Genomic DNA, 24,418 nt, shown 5'->3' on the forward strand with positions numbered 1-24,418 from the left:
TGACCGCAGAGGACCTTCGACCGGCGAGACTGAAGGTGGATAGCCTTCTCTAGGTATTGAGTAGTTCAGGTGCGGCAATCGGGGTCGGCATCAGCTGGACATGAGAGGAAGAGGAGAAGGTACTCTCCGCGTCTCTCTCCCTTCCTCTCTTCACCTCGGCGCCTACTCGACCCCGCTCTATCGCTCGATGGACAAAGTCCGTGTAGAAGAGGGTCACTATCTGTGAGCGCACCGGACCTCCCTCCTCTTGCTGTTCGCGCTCTGACTCTTCGATGAATGAACGCCAGAGTCTCCCCTCTCGTTCCCGAGCTGATCGCTTGGGTCGAAGTCAACGGTGAACCTCTCAAGGTATATGGCGCTGAAGTAGTGGGGAACAAGGCGATTGGGTACATCGAAGCGAAAGAAAATCAGCAATTCAAAGTTTGCTATCTCGACATTCGATCATGGCGAAGCAGACCCGACTACGCATATAGTGTGCGATTGCGGCTCGACGGTATAAGGTAAGGTCTCTCATTGAGCGAGGAATCGTTAGACTCTCTGATTTGTCTGTTGAATAGCATCCGAAAGATATTGACCGAGTCTCAGGACCCGGCGTTTCGTACAGCTAACTTCAGCAAGTCCCGTTTGAACACGATTTCGGGCCGCAAAGTCTCCGATGTGAGCTCCATTCAAGGATCATCAGAAGAAATATCTGTGAAACGCTGACTTTTCTTTCATATCTCAGAACTTTGAGCGACCGTTCCTGTTCAGCAAACTCGCCACCACCGACTCCGAGGACCTCGCCTGTAACGACGAGCAAGTCATCAAAAATCTCGGAACGTTACAACTAGACTGTCGCCGAGCTACGAACCTGCGACAGTCGACGAAAAAATCAGTTTACAAACCTCGAGAGGCTAGCTTGATTCACGAGAAGGCAAAGAAGGCCCAGCTGTCTCACCAAGCAAGGTCCGTCGTACATTTCTCCTTATAAGACCGCCACTTCGCACATTGACTTCGGGTCCCAACGTGAACAGTTTCGCAGCAGCAGTTCCGATGCAACGCTATACGAAGTGGGCCTGTGATTATATCGATTCCAGAGACTCGCCTTTCTTCTCCATTGCATTCCGCTACCGTTCACGTCGTAAGTCAATTCGACGAAAACGCTCCGACACGAGGAAACAGTGAAACTGACGTCTCACTCCGGTACAGAACTCCTCCAACTGGAAGGTCACATCCCTCGTGAGTCATTCTTGTCTGCACGAGCTCCACGGAGTTGACCCTTCCTGTCTCCTTAGCTTCGCCGGCTCCCTCGCCAGAACCTTCTCCTTCTGCCTCTCCTTCTGTCTCCGTCTCGCCCGCCCCTGTCCAGGCTCAAGCTTCCAACTCGCCAGCTGCTACAACCTCGAACCCGAATCGCCGCTCGAGCTCGTCCGTTCAACCGTCGCAAAGCTCTCAAGCTCAAAGCGCCGAACAGGAACGACTCGCTCGACTCGAGGCTGAGCTCGCAATGCTCCAACGTGAACAGCGAATCACAATTCTTCGACGCGAGATTCATGGATTGAAAGGTGAACTGGGAGCGAGCGGTAGTGCAGGATCGCCGTCTTCGGGACGAAAAATCAAAGCGGAACCCTCTGACGATCAGCGGGACGCGAAGAAAGTCAAGCGAGAAACCGGTGAAGAGTCCCTGTCGACCTCGACCTCGGGAGCAAAAGGAAAGGGAAAGGGGAAGCAGAAAGCAGAAGTGATCGAACTCAGTGATTCGGATTGATTTCTCGTTTGATTCGCTTGGTCAGTCTGATTCACTCTTTCTCTGTTTCACAGCCAAGCAGTACTGAATCAAGGTCTATTCGGTGACTCTAGGGAACTTGTACATTACCGTTGTTCGTTTGGACCGGACTCATACCTTCAGCTTTTATACCTTCTTTCGCAACCTTTCCGTGTTTCCCCTCTGCAATCTCTCTCTTCGTCTAGTGAAGCCGCTTTTGTAGTTCTGAGAGAAGCGTAGAGCAGAAGCGGCGGGTGTGCTACTGGTCAGCGTTGTTTGTTCTGCCCAAGACGCTTGCTTTCTTTCGCAATCCTTACCATTGTCCGAGAAAAGAGGCCCTTAGATCGCACAAGAAGACTCTCAAAGAGACTCAAACAACATGGTAATGACAACAAGTAAGAAGATCTAGCCATTATATGTAAGCCTACGGTCTTAGCGACACAACTTCGTCCCATTCGCGATCCAATTCTTCCCATCTCGACTGAAACCGTTTCAACATCTCGAGTCCTTCTATTGCCTCTTCCTCATCAAACACGATATCGCTTTCGAATACCGATGGCGAGCGGTGCGGATCGATAATGGCGTTGGAAAAGGGCTGTTCTTTGTCGCTCGACATTGAGGCGACGTCATGCGAATTGATTTTGTCGGAACTCTGAGGTTGATGAAGAGGAACAGATTCCGTCTGAAGAGGTCGAACCGGTTTTGAAGATGCGGTCGCGGCTTCGTACCGTGCTGCGAGATCCTCCGCTTGGTCGATTCGATCTTTAAGCAATTGATTCTCGCTCCGTAGCTCGTTCATCACAGCCCCATTCCGCGCTTGCGCCAACGCTTGCCGTTTCTCCGACCTGTACTCCTCTGTTGGATCGAGTCGAAATCGTCAATCACAAGTGAGAAATGATCAACGAGACCTGAGACCTTACTGTTCGCTTTCTTCCGTCCCTCGGTCACTGGGGAAACAAGAGTGACCACAGTCGTCAGCGGCTTGCAAGGAGCCAGGCAAAGAAAAGGAGACTTTGGTAACTCACTCTTCCTGTTGCGTTTCCTCTTCTTCTTGCCGGAGAGTTCGGTAGGGGCGGAGATTTCGGCGTCGGTCATGATGGGCTTGAGCGCTTGTCAGAGTTGATGTCCAGTCGAGAGAGGTGAGATGCGCTAATGAAAGAACACGGTACCGTCAGCTCGAGTCCAGAGCAAGTCCGAAGAGAGCTAGAACGAAATCATCGAGGGAACTCACTTTTCTCGGGATCTTGCGCTCTACTGGACAAGACAGAGAGTGTCTGATGCTCTAGCGAAAGCTCTCCAACGGTCTCGAGTGGATGCTAGAGCGAGAAACTTGATCAGAGATGAAGGATGGAGAGCATCTCAAAAGGGTCAGGATGTGTGCTTACAAGGCTGTGGAGTAGTCTGAGATGACACTGATACCGTCTGTATAGTCTTCCTAAGCGCTAGAGCTTTCAGCGAGGAGTCGATCGAGATTGTTCAGTGAGGATTTGAAAGAGTCGACGATGCGCTGAAGCGGCGAGGAAGTTAGGCTGAGGCGTCTCTGCAGGTGGTCACGTCCGCGTGCTTAGCGTCGGAACCGTCTCCAAGATTAGCGAGTGAAGAGACGAAAAACGAAGGGCCGGTTTCTGAGTCGCGAGGTAGTCTGGTAAGTCTTCGCTTCACGGTTCTCGCGTCAAGACTTCGACATTGCTTTGATGTTCTCGGCTCTGTCGGTATGGGCGAGCTGAGAAGAGCCTCCCTCCCCTTCGAGCATTAGAGGCAAAGAAGCGAAATCTCTCGCACGATCTTTCAAGCTCAGAGGCCGGAGATGTTTGGGAATCAAGAAGAAGCAAGCGAAGGAGTTACAAAGAACAGGTAGAAACGGTAGGAGTCTTAGTAAAAACCATGCGATAGGAACGGATGAATCGGAGAAATAGAAAACGAAAATTTTGCGAAAGACTTGAAACTCCCTCAGTCGAGCTCCTCAATCACTGGTTGACTCGACTCGCGTTCCCCTCTACGTTCCCTCTCGATCCTCCTTTCTGCTGCTTCAGCCGCCATCCTTTCCGGCGATTTATCTTCCCCTCCCGCCCCTTCTACCTCGTCGTTCTCTGCATCGGTCCAAACATCCTCTTCGTCGACCTCCATCCGATCCTCTCCACCGTACCCTGCGCCCGCACCTGATCCAGTTCCGAACACCCAACTACCTGGTAACCTAGATCCGTTATCGACTGCAGGAATCCTCGCCGTCGAAGGAACTCTCGTTCCCATTCTTGGTCTCTCTTGGGCGTTCGAAGATCCCGCTTCCGTCGATCCTTGCGTCGAAATAGCTCCTCCCCCTCCTCCCCCTCCATCACTCGTAGCGGTATCTCGAGTTTCTTGTCCTTGTTGAGATTGAGCGTTCCTTGGAGGTTCGACGTACCCTTCCTGACCCGGCTGGGGGATCAACGCGTATCGACAAACGGGACAAGTTCCCGAAGTCTTGAGCCAAGGAACGATACAATCTGGATGGAACAAGTGTCGACAGGGGAGAGAGGCGAGAGTTTCCGAAACGACGAAATCTTCTTGACAGATCGTGCAGTCTTTGACCGTGTCGTGACCTGACCATGCAGAAAAAGTGAGCGAGCTTGTTGCGAGGAAAATAAAAGGTAGACTAACCGAGTAACTCTTCCGTGACTTCAACTTTCGGTAATTTCTCAATTCTCTCTTCAGTCGCCGGTACTGGTCCAGCGCGTCCAGCAGCCTAAATCGAACGAGATCAATCCGAACATTCCTTCAAGAGTACGAAATGGTAAGATGATTCTCGTACCTGTTCCATCAAATCATTGAGTAAATTCTGAAAATTCGCTTCACCACCCCAAACGTAATCTCCCGCGTTCCCCGGTAACCCAAACCCATTCGTCAACACTTGTCCATTGATCCCGAACGAGTTCATGAGGGCGAAAAGGTAGTTGAGAGGGTTTCCTCGTCCTCCAGGTTGAGCTCCTCCTCCTCCTGCTCGTTCTGCTTCTCGTTCTCGATCGTTCGTACCTGTACCGGGTTCACTTCGAGCTCTGCGTTCTTGAGGGTCGACACCACCTTCTGCGAATGGGTTGTTTGAAGGGTCGTCGGCTGGATGAGGTTCAGCTCGGAAAGCTTCTCCCAAGAATCTATAACGTCAATCCGAGAAGCAGCGTCAGCGATTCAGTAAGGCACAACAAGCAGCATACAAACGAGATGGGAGTGGACTCACTCTGCGAGATTCTGAATCGGAGCTGGATTCCCATCCTCTCCTCTCGGTAACTCCTCATCATCCGGATCCTCCACAATAGCCGCCCCTTCACTCTGTCTCCTCGCCCTCATTCCCGGCTGAGCTCCCCCTGCCAAAGGAGGAGCCAATCCAAATGCCCTGAAGAGCGTTCTCCCGAAATCTGGTTGCTGTTCAGCATTGTTCCCTCCTCCTCCTCCTACTCCTCCTCGAATGATATTCCCTCCAGGTCCAATCGCGAACGTAAATGATGCACCAGTGGCTCCTCTTCCTCCTCCTCCTGCTTGATTCGCAGCAGCTCCTCCTCCTCCTAGGCCTTGAAACAGTGCGGCTAAAGGAATTCCTCCATCATCGGGATCGAAGTCTCGTGGATCGTCTGCTGAGGGTATTGAATCATCTTCTGGTAGCTACTCGTTCGAAGTTCAGCAGGTGTTAGCTCAGGAAACATGGAGGATGCCGAGGAGAGATGATGTGGGAAAACACTCGCCTCTTCAACGAAACTTCCTTGACAACGAGGGCACTGAGGTGAGGGAGTCACGAGGAAATCGTTCCCTTCGTGTTGACATTCGTGGCAGAAGTATCGGGTCATTGTCGGGTGAAAGTGGAAGAAGAGAGAAGGAAGATCGCGACGTCGTCATCGTTCCTCTGTCTCTTCGATAGATGTTCTACAGAACGATCAGGAGCAACTTATACGTATTGGCCACGGGTAAAAGTGCCATGCTGACCCAAGAATTCGAAGCGAAAAGTCGTAATTTTCAGCTTGCTCCACAGAGCCGACACAATTTTTCGCAAGCTCCTACGAGGTCTCTGACAGCTACAGTACTCGCGACTACGGCAGCACCGCAAGAAAAACGAAGCTGCGCGACGAAAATTAGTGTCTCAGAAAGCGCTTCGCCTCTCCCAGCCGGTTTCGAATTCACTTTCTTCCCCCTCCCGCTCACAGGCATTGCTCCTCTCGCCCTTCGCATCACCCGGACAGCTCACAAGATGGGTATACGACCAGCAACACCAGGTAAGTCCGTTCGACTGGTTTCGCTTGCACCGCATAGACTGACGTTCTTCATCTCCCACCTTTCACAGGGACGATCGTGGTTCTCGCTGCAACAGTCGTTCGTCTACCTCTATTCTCACTATATCAGGAGTACTTGCGAGAAGCTAGACTGACTCTCGAGTGCTCTTTGAACAGTTGTTGATTCTCGTTTCAGTCTCAACTCCGTTACTCAAGTCAATCTACTTCCTCGAGGCGAACCTCTCTTCTGGCAACTATTTAGGGACTGTCAGATTAGGAGCATGGGGGTACTGCGTGGGAGGAACTTGTACGAGTCCGAAATTGGGTTACTCGTTGAGTGAGTTTCCTCTCTTCTTACCCACTCTCTCGTGGGAACGAAGCAAACTCATTTGGGTCTATGTCAGACGTGGCCGAGCTACTTGATATTGACGGAAGAATCTCGGGAATCTCAAACTCTGTCCTCAAATGGGTGAGTTTCAATCACTTTCGAGACTCGAACTCGATGTGCTCATCTCTCGTCGCACTGCCAGATCACCTACCTCATGGTCCTTCACCCTATCGCGGCCGCATTCGGAGTCGTCAGTGTCATCTTCGGACTCCTTGCTCACATGCGTGGATTCGCAGGAACGGCCTTGACGACTTGTTTCGCTTCTTTCGCCGCAACCTTCTCCCTCCTCGCCTTCGTCTTCGACATCGCAGTCTTCGTCATCGCGAAACAGAGGATCGAGAGTTCGAGTGTAGGAGGTAGCGCTTCGCTTGGACCGGCAGTGTGGATGACTCTCGCAGCGATGATTCTCTTCGGTTTATCAGGTTGCTTCTTCGGCGTGAGTTTGAAGTTTACTCATCTCTTGACATTCTCATGAGCTGAGTAGAGTTTTAAATCCACAGTGCGGAGCGTGCGTCATTCGAAAACAGCGAGCAGGTCGCGAAGCTTCAGAGAAGAATCGACCGCTCCCCGACGTCGAGTACGGCTCGAAACTACGAGGAGACGCACTCGCCGCTCACGAACGAGACAAGTCCTACGCCGCTCAACAGAGTCGTCACGAAGGAGTCTTACCGGCGTTTACGGAACACGAACGCGACAAGGAAGACATCCCGCTCAATTCGATGCAAGCTGTCGCTTTCGACGATGACGGTTATCAACCTCGAACCTACCCTTCTGAGCCGTACCATCAAGGAGCGCCGAGTATAGTCACTGGAGTTGGACAAGGATACGGAAGGAGAAACGATGCACCCCACGGAGGAATGCCAGTTTCGTTCGCTCCCGAACCTGTTACTTCCGCCTATCCTTCCCTTCCACCTCCTGCTCCTACCGGTACTCCGAACAACGCTGGAAGAGGAACTGGGACGGGGTCTCGACTCGCTGCCGACGCCAGAGCTCAACGAGGATACGAACCGACGACTGAAGCGTTCCAAGGGATGCACGATACTCGACAATCTTCTACTTCTCCCGGTCCGCTAAGCAACTTGGGTCACTACCAGTCTTCCTCTTCGTACGACCATCAGAATATGTCTTACCCTTCGATGCCCGTTCCTCAAACTCAGTTCAACGGTCCTCGAGAACCTCAGTCCGTTTCGCCTACGTATCAAGGTGGTTACCCAGCCTATCCACCTCCTACCACCTCGACCCCCGCAGCTCTCACGCCTGGAGGAGGAGCCGTCGCCGGAATTGGATCCAGCAACTTTAGAAACGAAAAACCTCAACGATTCTTTTCTTCTTCGTCTCCTCCTCCCCATCTCCAACCACCTCAGCAACAATCCTTCTACGTCCAGAACCCTTCTCCTTCGACTCATCAACCCGACGCTTCATCTTATGCTCCGAGTGAGGCTCACGGTCATGGATTGAACCCGCAATCGACCGGAGGAGGAGGAGGAATCGATCGAGTTCCTTCGACTCATGCTCCTACGTACTACAGCTACGAAGATCCTTATCAACAGCAGCAACAAGGAGGTGGAGGAGGATCAATTAACTATCACGGAGGAGGAGGACAATCGACAGATCAGTACGGATATCAAAATCGTTACTGATCCCATCCTGAAGCCTCTTTGAACCGTCTGTGCTTTTCATGTCAAATGTATCTGTTTATATCATTCTGTTTTGACTCACCCCCGATAACGTTTACGTGCCATTTCTCTGTGTGGAACTACTTTTTCTTCTCAATAGACACTTTGGGATTGATCGTTTGTTGAGATCGATCTCTTTCTGTACGAACTTTCATGTATAGTCATCACTCTTTGTCACATACTCACACTGGATTTGGGCGAAGCTCTTTCTTGAACAGCGAGAGATGTTAGCATCGTCCGAGCTCTTGTTTCGCCGTGCGTCAATTCGGTCAGAAGGCCAGAGAGAGAAGTGATAAATTATCAATACAAGAAAAGTGGTGCATCGTAGCCTAAGCTTGAAAGAAGTCGAACAATAAGGTAGAAAGAAAACGGGATACAAGCTGTCGAAATCATAATCCTTTCTAATCTGATTCATCTCCATCTCCCCCAGTATTCCTCGTCTGTTCCTTGACCGGAGTGTTCTCAGCATCACTACCTTCGGCGTTCTCTTCGGGTTTGTCGACTGCTTGAGCATGGGATTCTTTCTCGATTGCAGCGTCGGCGAGGGAGGCGACTCGAGCGGTTCGGTCGAGGGATTGGATCGTTCGTCGGTGGACGGTGCGTGAGAGTCGGAGGGGTCGACGAGTAACCTGTAGCGACGACGGGAGTGAGCTGAAAGCTTGAATGAGAAGCGGAAAGGGAGAGACTCACCATCACAGGTGAAGACGATTTCTGAATAAGGTAGTTCGAGACAGATCCGAGAAGCATACTACGTCGTCGCGAATAACATATATCAGCCGAATTCCTACAAACGAGATTCAGCAGATGACTCCGCTCACCCTTTCAATTTCGTTAAACCTCGACTTCCAACGACGACAAGGGTCGGTTCATGGAAATCGATCATATCAACAAGCATATGTCTCGGTACCTTCGCATGAATTGCTTGACAGATGACTCGAACGTTCAGTCGAGTTCGTTCGAGGAGTGTCGTAGCTTGGCGGGAGATTCGGAGGACGGCGGATTGTCGTTCGCGTTGATTTGTGAGTTTGGCGGCTTTCGCCGAGGAAGATGGATTCGGGTCGTCAGCGTCAACTGTGAAAAGTGAAGTTGGTCAGCGTTGATGAGAGACAGAGGGTGGTAAGAGAAAGACAAACATTTCGTGTCGGTTTCCATGACGGAAACGATGATGCACTATCGGACGAGCGAGTCAGCGTCGGCACTGTCTGGAAGTGTGAAAGATGTACCTACATCGTCCCCTTCTCGCAAGACGGTTCCGATCGCCCATTGAATCGCGAACAAACTCTCTTCCGACAGATCGCTCGCAACCAAATAAGTTCGCTTGCTCCTTTCGCTTTCTTCCAGCGCCTTGTCCTAACAGCATATATTTGCGTAAACCTACCACGATCGAAGGATTTGTCGAGCGAGGGAGACTTACAGGATCTCCATGCGTCAAAATGACGGTACAACGATTCTTCTCAAACATGGGTCGACCCGTCTTCAATTCGAGTTTCTGAATACTTGATTTTGTCGATTTTCGTCGAGGCGGCATTCCAGTACGAGGATTTGATCGAGGTGGGAGGGAAGAGATTGACGAGGAGAGAGTCGGAGTCATTGGATCGGTGGGAGGTAGGAGATTGGGCCCTTCGCCAGGGTAGACCATGGTTGGACCTTCTCGGGTGAGGAAGTCGAAGGGAGTATCGGCGGAAGCGTTCGCCTGTCGCAAAACGAGAGCGAGTCAATAAAGTTCTGGAAAATGAAAACCGCAAAGTCCCGCTCCTTCCTCCTCTAGCTCTGCCGTCCCTCTTGGACCCGTCTTACCCGAATCTTTACTTCGGAAGGAGACATGACTTACCTCGGTGTTACGTTCGAGCTCTTCATCGAATTCATAATCGAATTCCTCGTCGTCGAATTCGCTCACATCGTCCTCACTCCTGCCTCCCAAACTTCCCGCATCACTTCCATTATCATCCTCCGAGTCTCCACTCTCTACGAAAGCGTTGCTCGGCGTCACAGCCGGCATCGGAGTTCTCACTCTCGCACCATCTTTCATAATCCCTCCTACTTCACTCTCTGCATCCGATTCCCCTCCTCTGAGCCCTTCTACCGAGCTATCCCTCGAACGAGCTGATCCGGCGTTGTCCTTGTTCCGAGTACGCGATTTCGAAGATCGACGCCAAGGCGAGAGAGTGCGGAATGACGAAGATCTAAACTTTGAACGACCTTGACGGGGTGAGGTCGAAGGAGCGGAATCTTCATCGTCTTCTGAAGTAGCTGGTAGACTCGTCTTTGACGTATTGCGACGGATCGAGAGGAAGTTCATCGAGAGAGGAGGGAGAGAGCGGAGTGGGGAGACAAGTTGATCGAGACTGGGACGATAGGGAGGGGGACGGCTGAGTGACGCTGGTTTGTACTGTAGTAGTTTGAGTGTCGAGTGATAGACGGGTCACAAGTTGACCGTGGAAGATCGGACAAGAATCAAACACTCGGTCGTCTTTCACGGATCTCTTGGTTTCCTTCACTCTCCCACTCGTTTCGGTCCTTTCAACCATCCAGTACTCGATTAGACACTCAGAAGTTCATCCCGACCACCCTCCCTCCGACCCTTTTCGATACACCCTTTTGTTTTCCCTAAACTTCTGACGTCCTTCAACCAAAACTTCTTCCAACCGAGTCTCTCCTCGATGCCCGACCTAGGCGACATCGTCAAGCAGACGCTCGCACAGAAGAAAGCCGCCGAAGCCAAAGGGGAACACTTCTCACCTCCTTCGACTCCCTCGGGTCCCGTGGAAACTTCTTCGCAGCACCATCAACAACCTCCTCCCTCCTCCTCTGCGACTCGTTCTTCCTCTCTAGATTCGAACGGTAGACCTCCTCAACTCAGTCCGCCATTTCAAACGGCTCCCCTTTCCCCAGTTCGGTCAGATTCGACTTCGCTCAACGAACCAAACTCTCCTCTCGGCCTTGATCACCCGAGACCTAAACATCGTACTCAAGCCTCTTATGACTGGTTCGGAGATTTCAGAGCTCAAGGTGGATTCGAGCAGTCACCATCGATGAACGGAGGAGCAGGAGCAGGAGCAGGAGGAGCCGACTCACCGAACGGAAGAGGACTCTCCTCGACGGGAATGAAGAACGTTCGCTCGGAATCTCCTGCTTCAACTCATCATTCGGATCAACATCAGCAGCTTGCGAATCAACCCACTTCTCCTACGACACCAAGCATGAAGAAGAAACCGGAATCGAGTAGTAAGAAAGGAGGAAGTTACCCAACGACGTCTTCAGCAGATTCGGGAGACGAAACAGCGCCGGGAGATTTCGGAGAGGAAGGATCATCGAAACGTGAACTACGAGGTGCTTTCACGGCGGAAGATTTCGATCGAGGACAAAAGAAGATGCAATATGGAGAAGGACCCGTTGGTTCTCCCAGCTCGAAACATACGGGACCAGGGGCGAAAATCATGAGGAACTTGTTACATCCTACTTCGTCGTCGCAAGGATCGGAAAGGGAAAGAGAAATGAGGAAAGGAGGTTCAGCTTTGACGAGGTCTTCGTCGGCGGGAGCAGGGGAAAGACAAGCGGGAGGAGTTTCGATGGGAGGTGCGGGAGCTCAAACTGGTACTGGGGATGGAAAAGCTCGTTCGTTACGTACTCGAGCTCATACGGATGGAGATTGGCAAGACGAGGAAGATGAGGAGCGAGATCAATTCGACGCGAACGGACTAGGTGCTCAATCAAGGAGCGCTTCGCGAAGACCGACCGGTTCGTCTGCAGGAGGCAAAAAGAATGGGTGGAACAAACTAAGAACGGCGACCGCTGGATCAGGAGGAGGAGGAGACGCTTCAGGAACTTCGACTCCGAGAGATCAGAGCGACGACGAAGGTGCAGATCGACCTGGACCCGGACCCAAGAGACCTTCGAATGCAGCTGCGAGGAGAGGTAGTGCTTGGGAAGTCGTCAGGAAGAGGTTGGGAGGAGGAGATGAGAAGAAGAAACAGAAAGCGAGACAGGGAGCTAGTTTGACCGGTCACGAACTCATTTCCGTGTGTTCTCTTTCTTTTCGTTTCACCAGTGTTGGACGAGACTGATCGATCGTGAACACACAGGAACTTACTACGGGTGTTCTTCCTCTCGTTCTCGTGAAAATGGCCGTCATGGATCGAGACGAACGAGGAGACCACCGAATTCCGATTCTCATGAATTACCTCAAGCTTCGCATTACCGATTCCGTCTACCCTTTCCACGACCGACACGCAATTTTCCGTATCGAGCTCGAATACGGAGACGGAGCCGTTAAATGGGTCATCTATCGCGAATTGAAGGATTTCGTTAACCTCCACGCTCATTATCGAGTTGCGAATCTTCGACTCGGAGTCGACAAGTTCCCGGCGTTCCCGAAGACGAGTCTCCCGTACTTGAACTGGCTGAGAGGAGAAGGAAAAGGTGAAAAGGGAGAAGGGGAGAAGAGTCAGGAAAGGAAAGCGAAAGAAGTGGGCAAAGCAGAGTTCGCTCGAGGTCAGAGAGAAGCTCTCGAAACTTATCTCCTCAAGTTGATTCGAGCTACTGTGAGTCGAGATCTCTCGCTTTCCCGTCGTCGAATCTTGCTCACGCTCTCACAATGTAGATGTTCGGACCGAGTGCGAACCGTTTGTGCAAATTCTTGGAAATCTCTGCGATGTCGATTCAGCTCGCGACGAGAGGAGGAGAACAGGGTAAACAAGGCTACCTCGTACGTAAAACTTCTTTGCCTCAGTTGATCGCTCACGAATGACGAGTCTGATTGTACAGCGTATTACCTCGGGAGGAGCTTCGAGGAAGAAGCAATCCGGATTCCACCCTTTGAACTGGAAGAAACGTCACGACCCGAAGTGGTTCATCGTTCGAGATAGTTATATCGTTGCCGTGGACGATCCCGCTTCGGTAAGTTCGCCCGCTCTGAAGCCTCTCCGAGACACGGAAACTGACGTCTTGTTCTCTTCCTTGTAGACCGAGATCTACGAAGTCATGATGGTCGATTCGACTTTCGAAATTGAACGCCCTACTCGAATGTATCGCAAGGGGCTCAAGATGTTCGGCGGCGACAATTCTTCCTCGGAATCTCTCGGCCTCGATCCGAGCGCTCGTACCGATGGACTCCTTTCGGACGTAAAGAAACCTCAAGGTCATCACGGAGCAGGAGATCCGAACGACCCTTCTTCGACGGCTGGCGGTAAAGGAGACGCAGAAGACCTCAAGGACACTTCGAATCACACGTTCTATCTTCGTTCGAGTGAAAGGAAGTTGAGATTGGTCGCGAAGACGGAACGACAACAGGATCAGTTCATTGCGAGTATCGAGAAGATGTTGGCGAAAACGATTTGGGCGGGAAGGAATAGGTTTGATTCGTTCGCTCCGATCCGGTTGAACGTCGCCGCTCAGTGGTTGATCGATGGTGTAAGCTCTCTCCCTCCTTCCTGGACGCTTTCACGTAGAGAACCTGACCTCGTCGAACCTCTTTCTCAGCGTGACTACTTCTGGTCTCTGTCCCGAGCTATCGCACTCGCGAAGCACAAGATCTAGTGAGTTTCGCTTTCGTCACTTTCTCATTCTCGTGACAAAGCTGAGACCCTGTCCCGCGCTCAGCATTCACGATTGGTGGCTTTCTCCCGAATTGTACCTCCGTCGTCCGCCTCACGAGAACGAGAAATGGCGTCTCGATCGACTCCTCCAGCGCAAGGCTAGGGAAGGAGTTCAAGTTTTCGTCATCGTCTACAAGGAGGTCTCGAACGATTTCACTCCCGTTGATTCGAACTGGACCAAGACTCGACTTAGGGGACTTCACCCGAACATCCACGTTCAACGTTCGCCTTCGCACACTTCGACTGGAACTCTCCTCTGGTCTCATGTGAGCTGACTGTCATTCTTCTCTTGTTCGATGATGCTGACCAATTCTCTCTGACAACAGCACGAGAAAATGTGCGTGATTGATGAAACGATCGGTTTCATGGGAGGACTCGATCTCTGTTTCGGTCGATGGGATACTCCTGGTCACGTCATGGTCGATGACGGACCTAATATCGTCTTCGCACAAGAACCGACGAATCTCGATCCCGAACAAGCTTCGAAAGCTCAGATCTGGCCCGGAAAAGATTACTGCAATCAACGTGTAGTCGATTTCCACACGCTCAACAAACCCGAGGAGGACATGTACGATCGAGGAAAAGTTCCTCGTCAACCTTGGTGCGTCTCACTATCCTTTGCCGCGAATTCTTGCTGACGAACGAAAACCCGTAGGCACGATATCGGTCTTCAAATCATAGGACAACCCGCTCGAGATCTTTGCCGTCACTTCATTCAACGGTAATTCTGAGTCTTTTCCTTGTCCGTGTTCTCGGCTCATCATTCTCGTTCGAGACTTTCAGCTGGAACTACCTCCTTCGAACGAAGAATCACACGGTCAAGATGCCCTTCTTGATTCCCGCTCCAGATTTCACTCCTCAACAGTTGCAAGATCTTCGTATCACGGGTACTTGCGAGGTTCAGATCTGTCGCTCCGTCGGTCCTTGGTCTATGGGAATCACTCACGTCGAACATTCGGTGCGTTCTCCTTGTTCTCCTCCTTCGAGGCACACTACTCACTCGGGCCCTTGGTCTTCCTTGCAGATTCAAAACGCCTACATCAAAGCGATTCAATTGAGTGACCACTTTGTTTACATCGAGGTCAGTTTCCTCTGCCGCTGATTCCGCTTCGAATGTTCTGACACTTTCCCCGAACCGTTAGAATCAATTCTTCATCTCGTCTACCGAAGTAGAAGGTACCGTCATCGAGAACAAGATTGGAGACGCTCTCGTATCCCGAATCGTTCGAGCTCATACCGAAGGAACTCCTTGGCGAGCAATCATCGTCGTTCCTCTCGTTCCCGGATGTGAGTCTTTCTCGATCGTCCATACTTTCGAACGATTGACTCACTAAATCTCCCAATCGCTCGTGTTGCAGACCCGTTCCCGATCGACCACTCCGAAGCATCCTCCGTTCGACTCATCATGGAGTGTCAATTCAGAACAATCTGTCGAGGCGAGCACTCGATCTTCGCTCGTCTTCGTGCCGAAGGTATCGATCCCGACGAGTACATCACGTTCTTCGGTCTTCGAGGTTGGGGTAAACTCTCCTCTGGAGCTCTCACGACGGAATCGGTGAGCTCTTTCTGCCTTACGCCCCTTGATGAACTTCGCTGACCCTTCTTTGTCTCAGACTTACATTCACGCGAAAGGAATGGTCGTCGACGACCGAATCGCGATTATCGGATCGGCGAACATCAATGAGCGTTCTCAACGAGGAGATCGAGACTCTGAACTCGCTTGTATCATTCGAGATACCGACATGATCGACTCGACGATGGGAGGAAAACCGTATCAAGTCGGACGATTCGCTCACACGATGCGAGTTCGATTGATGCGAGAACATCTCGGAATCGACGTCGACGAACTCGAATCGAGCGAAGGACGGGAAGAACTCCTCGCTCGTGAAGCGAAGACGATGAAGACTCAAGACGACGAATGGGATCCCGATAACGAACAGAAGCGTGGAGACGAAGCTGGTCCTCAAGCTTTCACGAAACGTACGATCGCTGAAAACGTCAAATTGGCGACGAAAGAATACACCGGAGGAGTCGCTACGGGTCTCAAAGAAGCCATCTCGCTCGGAATTCAGAAGGGATCCGACAACCTCAGGATTGACAAGGAGCTTCACCGTGACCGAGTCGATGACGATCCCGTCAAAGAATCGCTCAAGAAGGAAACGAAAGCGGACCGAATCGTTCGAGGGGAGGAAGCCTCGGAAGGATTCGCTTCTTCGGTCGTCCCTACTCTCGAGGAGAAGATGATGGTTGAAGGTCGACCGAACGGAAATCAAAGCGCCGAAGATGGAGACGAACCCCAAGGTCGTCAACAAGCGGATCGAGAACGGGAGGAAGGCGTTCAGGTTCGAGCCGGATGGCAGCAACGTCAAGTCGACGAAGGCAGGGACGACGCCGCGCTCGAGGAAGATGAAGAACTCTCGTCACGCTCGAACGGAATCGACGGAGCGGATCCGAAGCAAACTGTTCAACGTCTTCAAGGCAACAAGAATAACAAATCTCCCTACACCGATGCCGATCCAGAACGTTTCAAGGGAGACCCCGTCGATCAATCGAGTAAGATCAACGACAGTCGTCAAATCGGTCAATCGAGCCCCGACGAGAACGGCGCTCCTCTCTCCTCGATCGACGAAGGCGACGATGTCGACAACGGACCTGCGTCGAAAGATCGCAAAGTCAATGGAGATTTCACTCATCCTGGCAAACCCTCCGACGAAAGCGCTCCTTCCGACATCGCGAACGCCGACAAACCTGAGAACCAACGTCGAGGAAGCACCACTCAAGCCGAATCGAATCAATCTGCCGGGACTCGCAACAAGGTCACCTCCGCGATTCGTCGCAACCTTAAGGAGAGAGGAGCTTACACCGTTCCACTCGCGAAACCGAAAGTCGACCCTCACGGTTTCGCCGATCCTCTCGTCGACACTTTCTACAAAGACGTTTGGCTCGCAGCGGCAGTTCGAAACACTCAAATCTTCCGGAAAGTGTTCCGAACGATGCCCGATGACCTCGTTCAAACTTGGAAACAATATCGAGAATTCCAGGTGAGTGTTCCCTCTCTTTCTCTCCTCTTCTTACTCGATTGCTGAGAAGTTTTGTTTCATCCTCTAGGCTTGGGCTGAGCGACACAACAAGGTAAGATGAAATCGTATCGGCTTGCTCTCTCTTCTTGATGCTAACTCTGCTTTTCGAACAGCCGCCCAAGGATGTTGTCCCTCCCGGCGACGAACCTCCTCACACCGAGACGAACGGTCACTCTTGTCAACACGGCGCCGGAGGAGGAGGCTCTTCCGGAGGAGTTATGGGGCAAGGTGGTGACGAACCTGATCAAACCGAAACGATCGAGAAACAAAACTCGGACGAGAAGAGTAACGGCGATGACGGGAAAGAACGAGGGTCTGGATTCACGAAACGAACGAGGAGTTCGACTCTTGCCGGAGGAGAAGGTGAAGGGAAACAAAGCGGAAGGAACCGAAGTGGAACACTCGCAGGAGGAGAGGCTCACGATCATGATGAGGCGTTCCCGAAGGAAGAGAAGGATCAGATGGAAGAGTTGCTGCACGAATTGACTGGTCAACTCGGTGAGTTCTTTTCCGCTTCCATCTGAACGAACGCTGAAGACTGATCGCTCGTTTTCGCTTCGATCCTGCAGTTGTCTTCCCTACTCGGTATGTCATTCTCTTCTTCTCTCAGATACTAGCCGAACTGACCGTTCTTTACCATGTCACAGTTTCCTCGAAGCTGAATCCGCTGGCAGCAATTTCCTGTTCTCGAAAGACCGTATTCCGTGAGTCTTCGTTCTCTTCCCTTCCTTCCCTGCGACTCTACTGACCGAGTCCCCTCACTCGTTCGTCTCTGTAGCCCCATGGCTGTACGTCTCTCTCACTTTTCCGCCTCGGCTAGTGTTCGAACGAAGCTGACTCTCTTCTTCTTTCGCAGATTTACGATTAATATACCCTTACTTCTACTCCGGCTCCTTCTATACAGCCCGTTCCCTCTTGTTCTACATTGTACAGTACAGCTTGTCTATAGTTTCCCATTGCTTAATTACCTCATTACTACGAAGAATCCGAGATGTTCCGAGAGAGCTCGGTCCAAAGAGTCAAGCTAGTGAGAGTGACTCAAGCGAGCGATATTCGGTCTTGACTTTCGACTCGGAAGGAATCGGCCTCTCCTCAATAGCCGGAAAAAACGAGGAAATTTCGCACAGCGACGACGACGGCAACGATTTTGCTAAGGCCCGAATCTAGGGGCGACAGACCGATTACAGTGAACACAAGGCTTGCAACAGAGAGTGAGAAAATTCCGGTTCAACGAGAGCGACTCGCCCCGGCTAACTCAGAACAATTTCGTTTCTCTCTCTCTTCTCTCTGCTCTCTCCACTTTCTACTTCTATTTTTCCCCTCCGGATCGCCTCCTCTCGCTCTCCACTCCACTCACTCATATCCCGCAATCATGGTTAAATCGTACGAATCTCAGGAAGATGAACTCTTTCAGCAGCAAGTTAAGCAAGTCGAGGAATGGTTCAAGGTCAGTCCACGCTCCTCCCCGACGTTCTATAGACATCAGTGACTGACCCGTACTCCCTCCATACAGTCTGACCGTTTCAAGGGCTTAATTCGACCTTACACGGCTGAACAAGTCGTTTCGAAGCGAGGAACGATCGAGATCCAATACCCTTCCGCTCAACAAGGAAAGAAGCTTTACAACATCCTCAAGGGCAAGGCGGCCAAGGGGGAAGTATCCCACACCTATGGAGCGTGAGTTTCTTTCGATTTCGTCGAGGAAGAAGGGAGAAGTCGGAACGGCGGGGGCGGGGCACCGAGCCTCTCCTTCCGAAGCAGTGGAAAAGACTACGAGCGTGCAGGGAGAGTGTAGTTGGCGACGAATGGATAGCAGGGGTGCGGCCGGTGCATCGTCGGGACTTGGTCACTGACATTTTTTTGACTCCCGCCTCTTTCTTTTTCGCTTCTCCACGATGACAGTCTCGATCCCGTTCAAGTCACTCAAATGGCAAAGTACCTCGACACCGTCTACGTCTCTGGATGGCAATGTTCGAGTACTGCGAGTTCGACCAACGAACCCGGACCTGATCTTGCCGGTGAGCTCAATTTTCTCAACTCTCTTCCTCTCTCGTTCTCCGTCTGTCCTTCTTGATCATCTCTAGCTGACTCCCGATACTTTCCATCGACTACAGATTACCCTTCGAACACCGTCCCGAACAAGGTTGAACATCTCTTCATGGCTCAACTCTTCCACGACCGAAAACAACGAGAACTTCGCTCTCGCCTCTCTCCCGAAGAACGCTCCAAGACTCCCTACGTCGACTACCTCCGACCGATCGTCGCTGATGCCGATACCGGACACGGAGGATTGACGGCCGTCATGAAGCTCACGAAAATGTTCGTCGAAAAGGGTGCAGCCGGAATCCACATCGAGGATCAAATGCCTGGAACGAAAAAGTGTGGTCGTGAGTCACCCCTCTCCGTGGTACCTCAATGTGACGACGTCCTGACCGAGAGAATTGAATACAGACATGGCCGGAAAAGTTCTCGTTCCCATTTCTGAACACATCAACCGTTTGATCGCTATCCGTCTCCAATACGACATTATGGGAGTCGAGAACCTCGCCGTTGCTCGTACCGATGCCGAAGCCGCTACCCTCCTCTCTTCGAACGTCGACGAACGTGATCACCCCTTCATCCTCGGAGCAACGAACGAATCTCTCGAAGACGACCTCGTCACCGTCATGAACAAAGCTGAACGATCCGGAGTTAGCGGTGACGACCTCCAAAAGGTCGAGGACGACTGGACGAAGTCGGCGAACCTCATGCTCTACTCGGACTGCGTCGCCGCCGCCGCGAAGAAAGCTGGAGCTTCGCAAGCCAAGATCGACGAATTCAACAAGGCTACCGCTCACGTTCCTCATGGAAAGGCCGTCCGACTCGCGAAGCAAATGCTCAACGTCTCGGTTCACTGGGATTGGAACGCTCCTCGAACTCGTGAAGGTTTCTACCGTTACCAAGGAGGAACTCAATGCGCGATCAACCGTGCCGTCGCTTTCGCTCCTTACTGCGACCTCCTCTGGATGGAAACGAAATCGCCTATCCTCGCTCAAGCCAAGGAGTTCGCCGCCGGAGTCCGAGCTGCTCACCCTAACAAATGGCTCGCTTACAACTTGTCGCCCAGTTTCAACTGGTCTGCCGCTGGACTCGACGAGACTCAAATGAAGGACTACATCTGGGAACTCGGTAAACTCGGATTCGTTTGGCAATTCATCACCGTGAGCTTTTTTATTCCTTTCCTTCGTAGTCTCTTGTCCCCGATGACTGACCCTTCTCCTCTTCTTTCTAGCTCGCTGGTCTTCACTCAAATGCCTACATCAGTAACGCTTTCGCAAAGGCTTTCGCGACTGTACGTTGTCATTTCCTTCATTGCGAAAGTCTCTCGTTACAGGTTACTGACATTCGTTCTTCGCTGCCTGCAGGAAGGAATGAAGGCTTACGTTGGTCTCGTTCAAGAAAAAGAACGAGAAACTGGATGCGATGTCCTTACTCACCAAAAAGTACGCTCCTTCTCTCTCCTCGCTCTCCTCGGATTCACCTCGAGACTTACCGATTCCTCTCCCTCTCTTCGCAGTGGTCTGGTGCCGATTACGCCGACAACCTCCTCAAGACCGTCACCGGTGGAGTTAGCAGTACAGCCGCGATGGGAGCTGGTGTTACCGAGTCTCAATTCAAGCACTAAAACTCCTCTCCCTCCCTCCGCTCTGTACTCGAACTCTCTCGGACACTGGTCCCCTTCCTTTCGCGCTTCCGGCTTCATCTCTTGTAGTCTAATTCTAGTCCCTCTCTCCGAGTCTCTCCTTGTCATTCTGTGTCTTCGCGAAACAAAGTTCATTTTTCACCCAGTCTTCTCAGAGGGAAACGCAAAGGGAAGTGTATGTTCTGCGCGTTGCTCGATTTTCGCAAAGTCTCCAGTCTCCCTTTCCAGCTAGGGGATTAAAGAGGGGTCGCGAGATGATTTCTGGATTCAGGAAGTTGAACGACTGGCGAGAAGTCATCGTAGCGAGCTCGCAAAGGATGTAGGGCTGTCCGAACAATGTCTGAATACGTTGGGAGGTCTTCAGAGCCGGTACATCGCGTATCTGGAATGCGATGGGAGATGAGAGATGAAGAGAAATGCGCTTTCCTCTCCTTCCTTCTACCCCTGACTCGATACACAGACGACCTCCCAGTACTACTTCGAGTCTTCCTCAATTCTATCGAGCCGTTCAGGAGCAGCAGGAGTGAAGCGATCCGACACTTTTTCGACTTCATCAATCGAGGTCTGAAAGCGAGTCCCCAAGACGACCTGCTCCGAGGAGCTGGGAAGCAGAGACAGGAGTAGAGATCTCGAACGAAGGAAGTCACTAGCGAGGCAAAGGGCGTCACGGGTGAGCATCCCCCCTCTCATTCTCTCCGGCTCGAAATCCTGATCTCTTACGTCCACGGCTTCAAACCCACTCGCAAAACTCTCTCCGCTCTTATACCAGCGTCCACTATCTCTCATCATCACTCGCTTCTTTCGCCATGCCGCTCTCGTCCCTTCCTCCTGAAATTCTCCGCGAAATCATCGAATCTAGCGTTCCTCCCTCCTTCCATACACACACCTACGAGGACCGTCAATCTACCCTCTTCTCTCTGTCTCTGGTATCTCGTCGCTTTCGTTCGATCGCTCAACCTCTCCTCGTCGAAATAGTTTCCGTCGATTCAGCACGCAAACTCCATGTTGTCCTTGATCAAATCGCCTGGGCTGGGTGGAGCTCTGTCCCTCGTCACTTCTCCGTATGGCTGCAAAACGAAGGCGCAGGTACTATGTCGACTCATCGTCTACCTGAAATCATCCCTTCCCTTCAATCTCTGACTCTCGGTACCCCGGGAGACGTCCTGGATCTCGCATTCCTCAATCGCTTTGAGTGTGAGTCTTGCCTTGCTTCTACTACCTCACTGGTGCCGAAGAACACGGTCGATTGACTCGAACTTGGGTGCCAGGTCTCACCGACCTTCAACTCGCATGTTCTGGTTTCAACGTGCCGACTTCCATCGTCCTCCCTCACGTCCGATCTCTCGCTTTGACCTCCACCTCCCCGGAAATGATTTCGGAACTCCTCTCTCCGAATATCTTGCCATCTCTACGCTCCCTCGGAATCTGCTTCGCTCCAAATCACCGTTTGCTCTCGAATCCCCGGCTTCTGTCACTCTTCTCGCAAGTCGAAGTCCTCTGCATACGTATCTCGACATGGAACAGCTTCACTGGGGAAGAACGCCTCAAGTTCACCTCCCGCACCTTGATCGAAGCCTACAGTGCCCAACTCGGCTTCATCGCGGAAACAGCGATGGAAGCGACGAATATGTGCGTGCAGGGTCTGGGAGATTTCCTCGAGGAAGAGGAGGGCCTTAACGAGGAAATCAAGTCAAGCATCAAGCGCTTCATTCAAACACTCAGGAGAGCGAAAACGATCCGCCTTCGACTTCTTTACTTCGAAGAAGACCCACGCGGTAATCCTGAACTCCCTGAAGAGGCTGAAGAGTTGATTGATGAACTGCTTGAAGAATGTCGAAAGAGGGAAATCGAGGTCGTCTTCGCTCGATTACCATCCGAGATCGAAATGGATTCGTACATTTTGGCTGATTTCGAGGCGAGGCAACAGAAGTTGGCGCGACAAGGAGGATCCGGTTGAAGACGATAAATGAATCGAATCGAGAAGGGAGAAGCGAGTTTGGAAATGAAGAAAGGAATCGCGCGAGTTTGAATCTTTGTTCACATTTCTTTGTTTCCTTTTGATCACTCTATACTGTTCACCGGAATGCTAGCTTTACTCGCTATGTGCTGAGCTGGGGACGGATGGAGAGCGAAGGAACAGGGGAATTTCCTCGACTTACTCTGTTGCAACCAAACCACAACTCCTGGTTTCACCCTGAAGCCTCGAAGGAGCATCAGATCAAGCCAGCTCTTCACCGCAGGCGGGAACGACTGCAGTCGAATCAGGAGCACTCCACGAATCGTGCAGAAATTACGCTTCATCTTCCATTCACTCTTTCTCTTTCACCTTCGCCCGTAGCGACTAGGATGGAGGACCAGATCAGATCGGATGATGCCCTTGAGTCTACTGTAAGCTCCACGAGACCTGGCTCGCTCTCCACCAGCTGCTAAAGTCCCACTCGTTCCTTGATCTAACAGACGAAAGACCTGAACGCCGTCACTCTCTATGACCCTCCTGCTACCTCCAGAACATCCCAAGCCACCCTCTTGACCCTCCCTCCCGAACTCTTGCTCGACCTCTTCTCCCACCTCCCTTCGTCTTTCGTTCTCCCTCCTTTGTGCTCGGCCCTCCTCCCCTTTCATCGATCTCAATTGTATCGAAAGGTCACCGTCATTCTCTATCAGTTCGACATCTTACAACGAACTCTCCAGGCGAACAAAGCCCTCTGCAGTTTCGTCGAAAGCCTCGTCCTCAGATTTCAGTCCGGTCAAAACAGTTCGACAAGCGCTTCTATCCCGCTTCCTCGACCCGGGACTCTGAGACAATTCATGCGAAGTCTTCCGAGTCTCAAGACGATTTTCCTCACGCTCGATAGCAACTCGGTTCTCAAGTATTATCCATTGAAGTCAGATTTCGCGAACAACGCACAACTTACGAAGTTGACCCTCAAATCGGTTCATAGTCCCAACGCGAGAAACTTCTTCGATTGGGAGGAGCTCAGAAGCGAACGAAACGGACCTGCGCTTGGCGAACTATACGAAGAGCAAGTCGAACCGGAGGTGTACCTCGAGCTCGCCAAACGTTCAGGCGGAACATTCGGTCTTCGATACTGCACCCTCAAGACCACGGAGATCGATGTACACACAACTCCCCTCTCTCGAATCAACCTCGTCGCTTTCACTCACTCGGTTCACCTCGGACGACTTCTTCGAACCGTCGGTCAACCTCTCCTTCTCACCAACTTGTCCCTCTTCTCGTTCAACAACACCACGACTTCTTCTTCTCTCGCGCCCGACTTCCTTTCACGCTTCTCGAATCTCACTCATCTTGCCCTCGGAGGCACCTCTCTCCTCACTTCTCCCGAATTCTTCGATTCTCTCTCCCTTCTTCCCATCAAATACCTCCGTCTCGGACCTCACTCTCGAGTCCGAGTTCAACCGTTGATTGACTTGATCTCTGAGGAGTCCAAGCTTACGAATCTCGCAAAACTCATCCTCGACAATTTGGACTCAGAAGCCCCAAGCAAGGAGGACGAGGAGGACGCAGACCTCGACGAATGGACCGTTCCCGACTGGACGACTGAATGCTCGAAGGAGAAGGTGGAGGAACTCAAAGCACTCGCAGAGAGATCGAAGATCAAGATCGAGGGAAGCACGATCAGAGGACTCGAGATTCTTCAGTCGGAGGCTTACCAGGCAGCTCTCGAACGAGCAGAACACGAGGAGGACGAAGATGACGACGGAGAGGATGGCGTTGGAAGGATCTGCCGTACTTTCATCATGTACCTCGACCTTGCCCCCGACCATTACGAGGACTTGCACCAGGAGGTCTGTGGTTGTCAACGCGACTACGATTGGTGTTGGAGATTCGCAGACATGATGGGATGGGAGCGAAAAGGTTACCGTAACCGTAGGAGGAATTGGTAGAGCTACACGGAAGCAAAGAGTTTCAGCTTCGCAGAATGTGTTTGATTACGAATTGCGGTCCTTGTCCTCCTTCGAAATACTGTAAACAGCTTCTCGCTTTGAAAAATCACGTT

At 51.7% G+C, this 24,418-nt stretch overlaps 9 protein-coding genes across 9 annotated transcripts; 6 read left to right on the forward strand and 3 right to left on the reverse strand.

Moving 5' to 3' along the window:
* Positions 1–187: 187 nt before the first annotated feature.
* On the forward strand, positions 188–1,747 carry JCM6883_007463 (uncharacterized protein; the record flags this gene model as incomplete). Its single annotated transcript, XM_076628294.1, has 7 exons — positions 188–222; positions 288–493; positions 605–657; positions 725–945; positions 1,014–1,120; positions 1,189–1,218; positions 1,275–1,747. The coding sequence occupies 7 exons, from the start codon at positions 188–190 to the stop codon at positions 1,745–1,747; spliced, it is 1,125 nt and encodes a 374-aa protein (XP_076491695.1).
* Positions 1,748–2,168: 421 nt separating this feature from the next.
* On the reverse strand, positions 2,169–2,839 carry JCM6883_007464 (uncharacterized protein; the record flags this gene model as incomplete). The annotated part of the gene is made up of 3 exons (XM_076628295.1): positions 2,169–2,599; positions 2,665–2,691; positions 2,770–2,839. 3 exons carry the CDS (start codon positions 2,837–2,839, stop codon positions 2,169–2,171), a joined length of 528 nt encoding a protein of 175 aa, XP_076491696.1.
* Positions 2,840–3,694: 855 nt separating this feature from the next.
* On the reverse strand, positions 3,695–5,559 carry JCM6883_007465 (uncharacterized protein; the record flags this gene model as incomplete). Its single annotated transcript, XM_076628296.1, has 5 exons — positions 3,695–4,323; positions 4,382–4,466; positions 4,533–4,872; positions 4,956–5,377; positions 5,458–5,559. The coding sequence occupies 5 exons, from the start codon at positions 5,557–5,559 to the stop codon at positions 3,695–3,697; spliced, it is 1,578 nt and encodes a 525-aa protein (XP_076491697.1).
* A 398-nt stretch (positions 5,560–5,957) lies between these two features.
* Positions 5,958–8,007, forward strand: RIM9 (Rim9p; the record flags this gene model as incomplete). The annotated part of the gene is made up of 6 exons (XM_076628297.1): positions 5,958–5,982; positions 6,051–6,079; positions 6,157–6,316; positions 6,384–6,448; positions 6,510–6,803; positions 6,868–8,007. The coding sequence occupies 6 exons, from the start codon at positions 5,958–5,960 to the stop codon at positions 8,005–8,007; spliced, it is 1,713 nt and encodes a 570-aa protein (XP_076491698.1).
* Positions 8,008–8,444: 437 nt separating this feature from the next.
* On the reverse strand, positions 8,445–10,342 carry IMP21 (Imp21p; the record flags this gene model as incomplete). The annotated part of the gene is made up of 7 exons (XM_076628298.1): positions 8,445–8,672; positions 8,734–8,791; positions 8,862–9,114; positions 9,177–9,213; positions 9,271–9,393; positions 9,458–9,736; positions 9,875–10,342. 7 exons carry the CDS (start codon positions 10,340–10,342, stop codon positions 8,445–8,447), a joined length of 1,446 nt encoding a protein of 481 aa, XP_076491699.1.
* Positions 10,343–10,703: 361 nt separating this feature from the next.
* JCM6883_007468 (uncharacterized protein) lies at positions 10,704–17,585 on the forward strand (the record flags this gene model as incomplete). The annotated part of the gene is made up of 20 exons (XM_076628299.1): positions 10,704–12,062; positions 12,126–12,584; positions 12,644–12,748; positions 12,808–12,939; positions 13,006–13,452; positions 13,522–13,577; positions 13,642–13,903; positions 13,964–14,238; positions 14,293–14,358; positions 14,421–14,595; positions 14,662–14,718; positions 14,780–14,924; positions 14,996–15,192; positions 15,251–16,678; positions 16,746–16,769; positions 16,831–17,215; positions 17,287–17,302; positions 17,365–17,421; positions 17,496–17,505; positions 17,574–17,585. 20 exons carry the CDS (start codon positions 10,704–10,706, stop codon positions 17,583–17,585), a joined length of 5,667 nt encoding a protein of 1,888 aa, XP_076491700.1.
* A 504-nt stretch (positions 17,586–18,089) lies between these two features.
* ICL1 (isocitrate lyase 1) lies at positions 18,090–20,381 on the forward strand (the record flags this gene model as incomplete). The annotated part of the gene is made up of 8 exons (XM_076628300.1): positions 18,090–18,164; positions 18,231–18,394; positions 18,620–18,735; positions 18,832–19,104; positions 19,169–19,917; positions 19,989–20,048; positions 20,122–20,199; positions 20,274–20,381. The coding sequence occupies 8 exons, from the start codon at positions 18,090–18,092 to the stop codon at positions 20,379–20,381; spliced, it is 1,623 nt and encodes a 540-aa protein (XP_076491701.1).
* Positions 20,382–21,490: 1,109 nt separating this feature from the next.
* On the forward strand, positions 21,491–22,356 carry JCM6883_007470 (uncharacterized protein; the record flags this gene model as incomplete). The annotated part of the gene is made up of 2 exons (XM_076628301.1): positions 21,491–21,593; positions 21,668–22,356. 2 exons carry the CDS (start codon positions 21,491–21,493, stop codon positions 22,354–22,356), a joined length of 792 nt encoding a protein of 263 aa, XP_076491702.1.
* A 389-nt stretch (positions 22,357–22,745) lies between these two features.
* Positions 22,746–24,305, forward strand: JCM6883_007471 (uncharacterized protein; the record flags this gene model as incomplete). The annotated part of the gene is made up of 2 exons (XM_076628302.1): positions 22,746–22,787; positions 22,857–24,305. The coding sequence occupies 2 exons, from the start codon at positions 22,746–22,748 to the stop codon at positions 24,303–24,305; spliced, it is 1,491 nt and encodes a 496-aa protein (XP_076491703.1).
* Positions 24,306–24,418: the final 113 nt, after the last annotated feature.

This window comes from Sporobolomyces salmoneus (genome assembly GCF_050403485.1).
Source record: "Sporobolomyces salmoneus JCM6883 DNA, S_salmoneus_JCM6883_v1_ctg1, whole genome shotgun sequence".
Taxonomy (NCBI): domain Eukaryota; kingdom Fungi; phylum Basidiomycota; class Microbotryomycetes; order Sporidiobolales; family Sporidiobolaceae; genus Sporobolomyces; species Sporobolomyces salmoneus.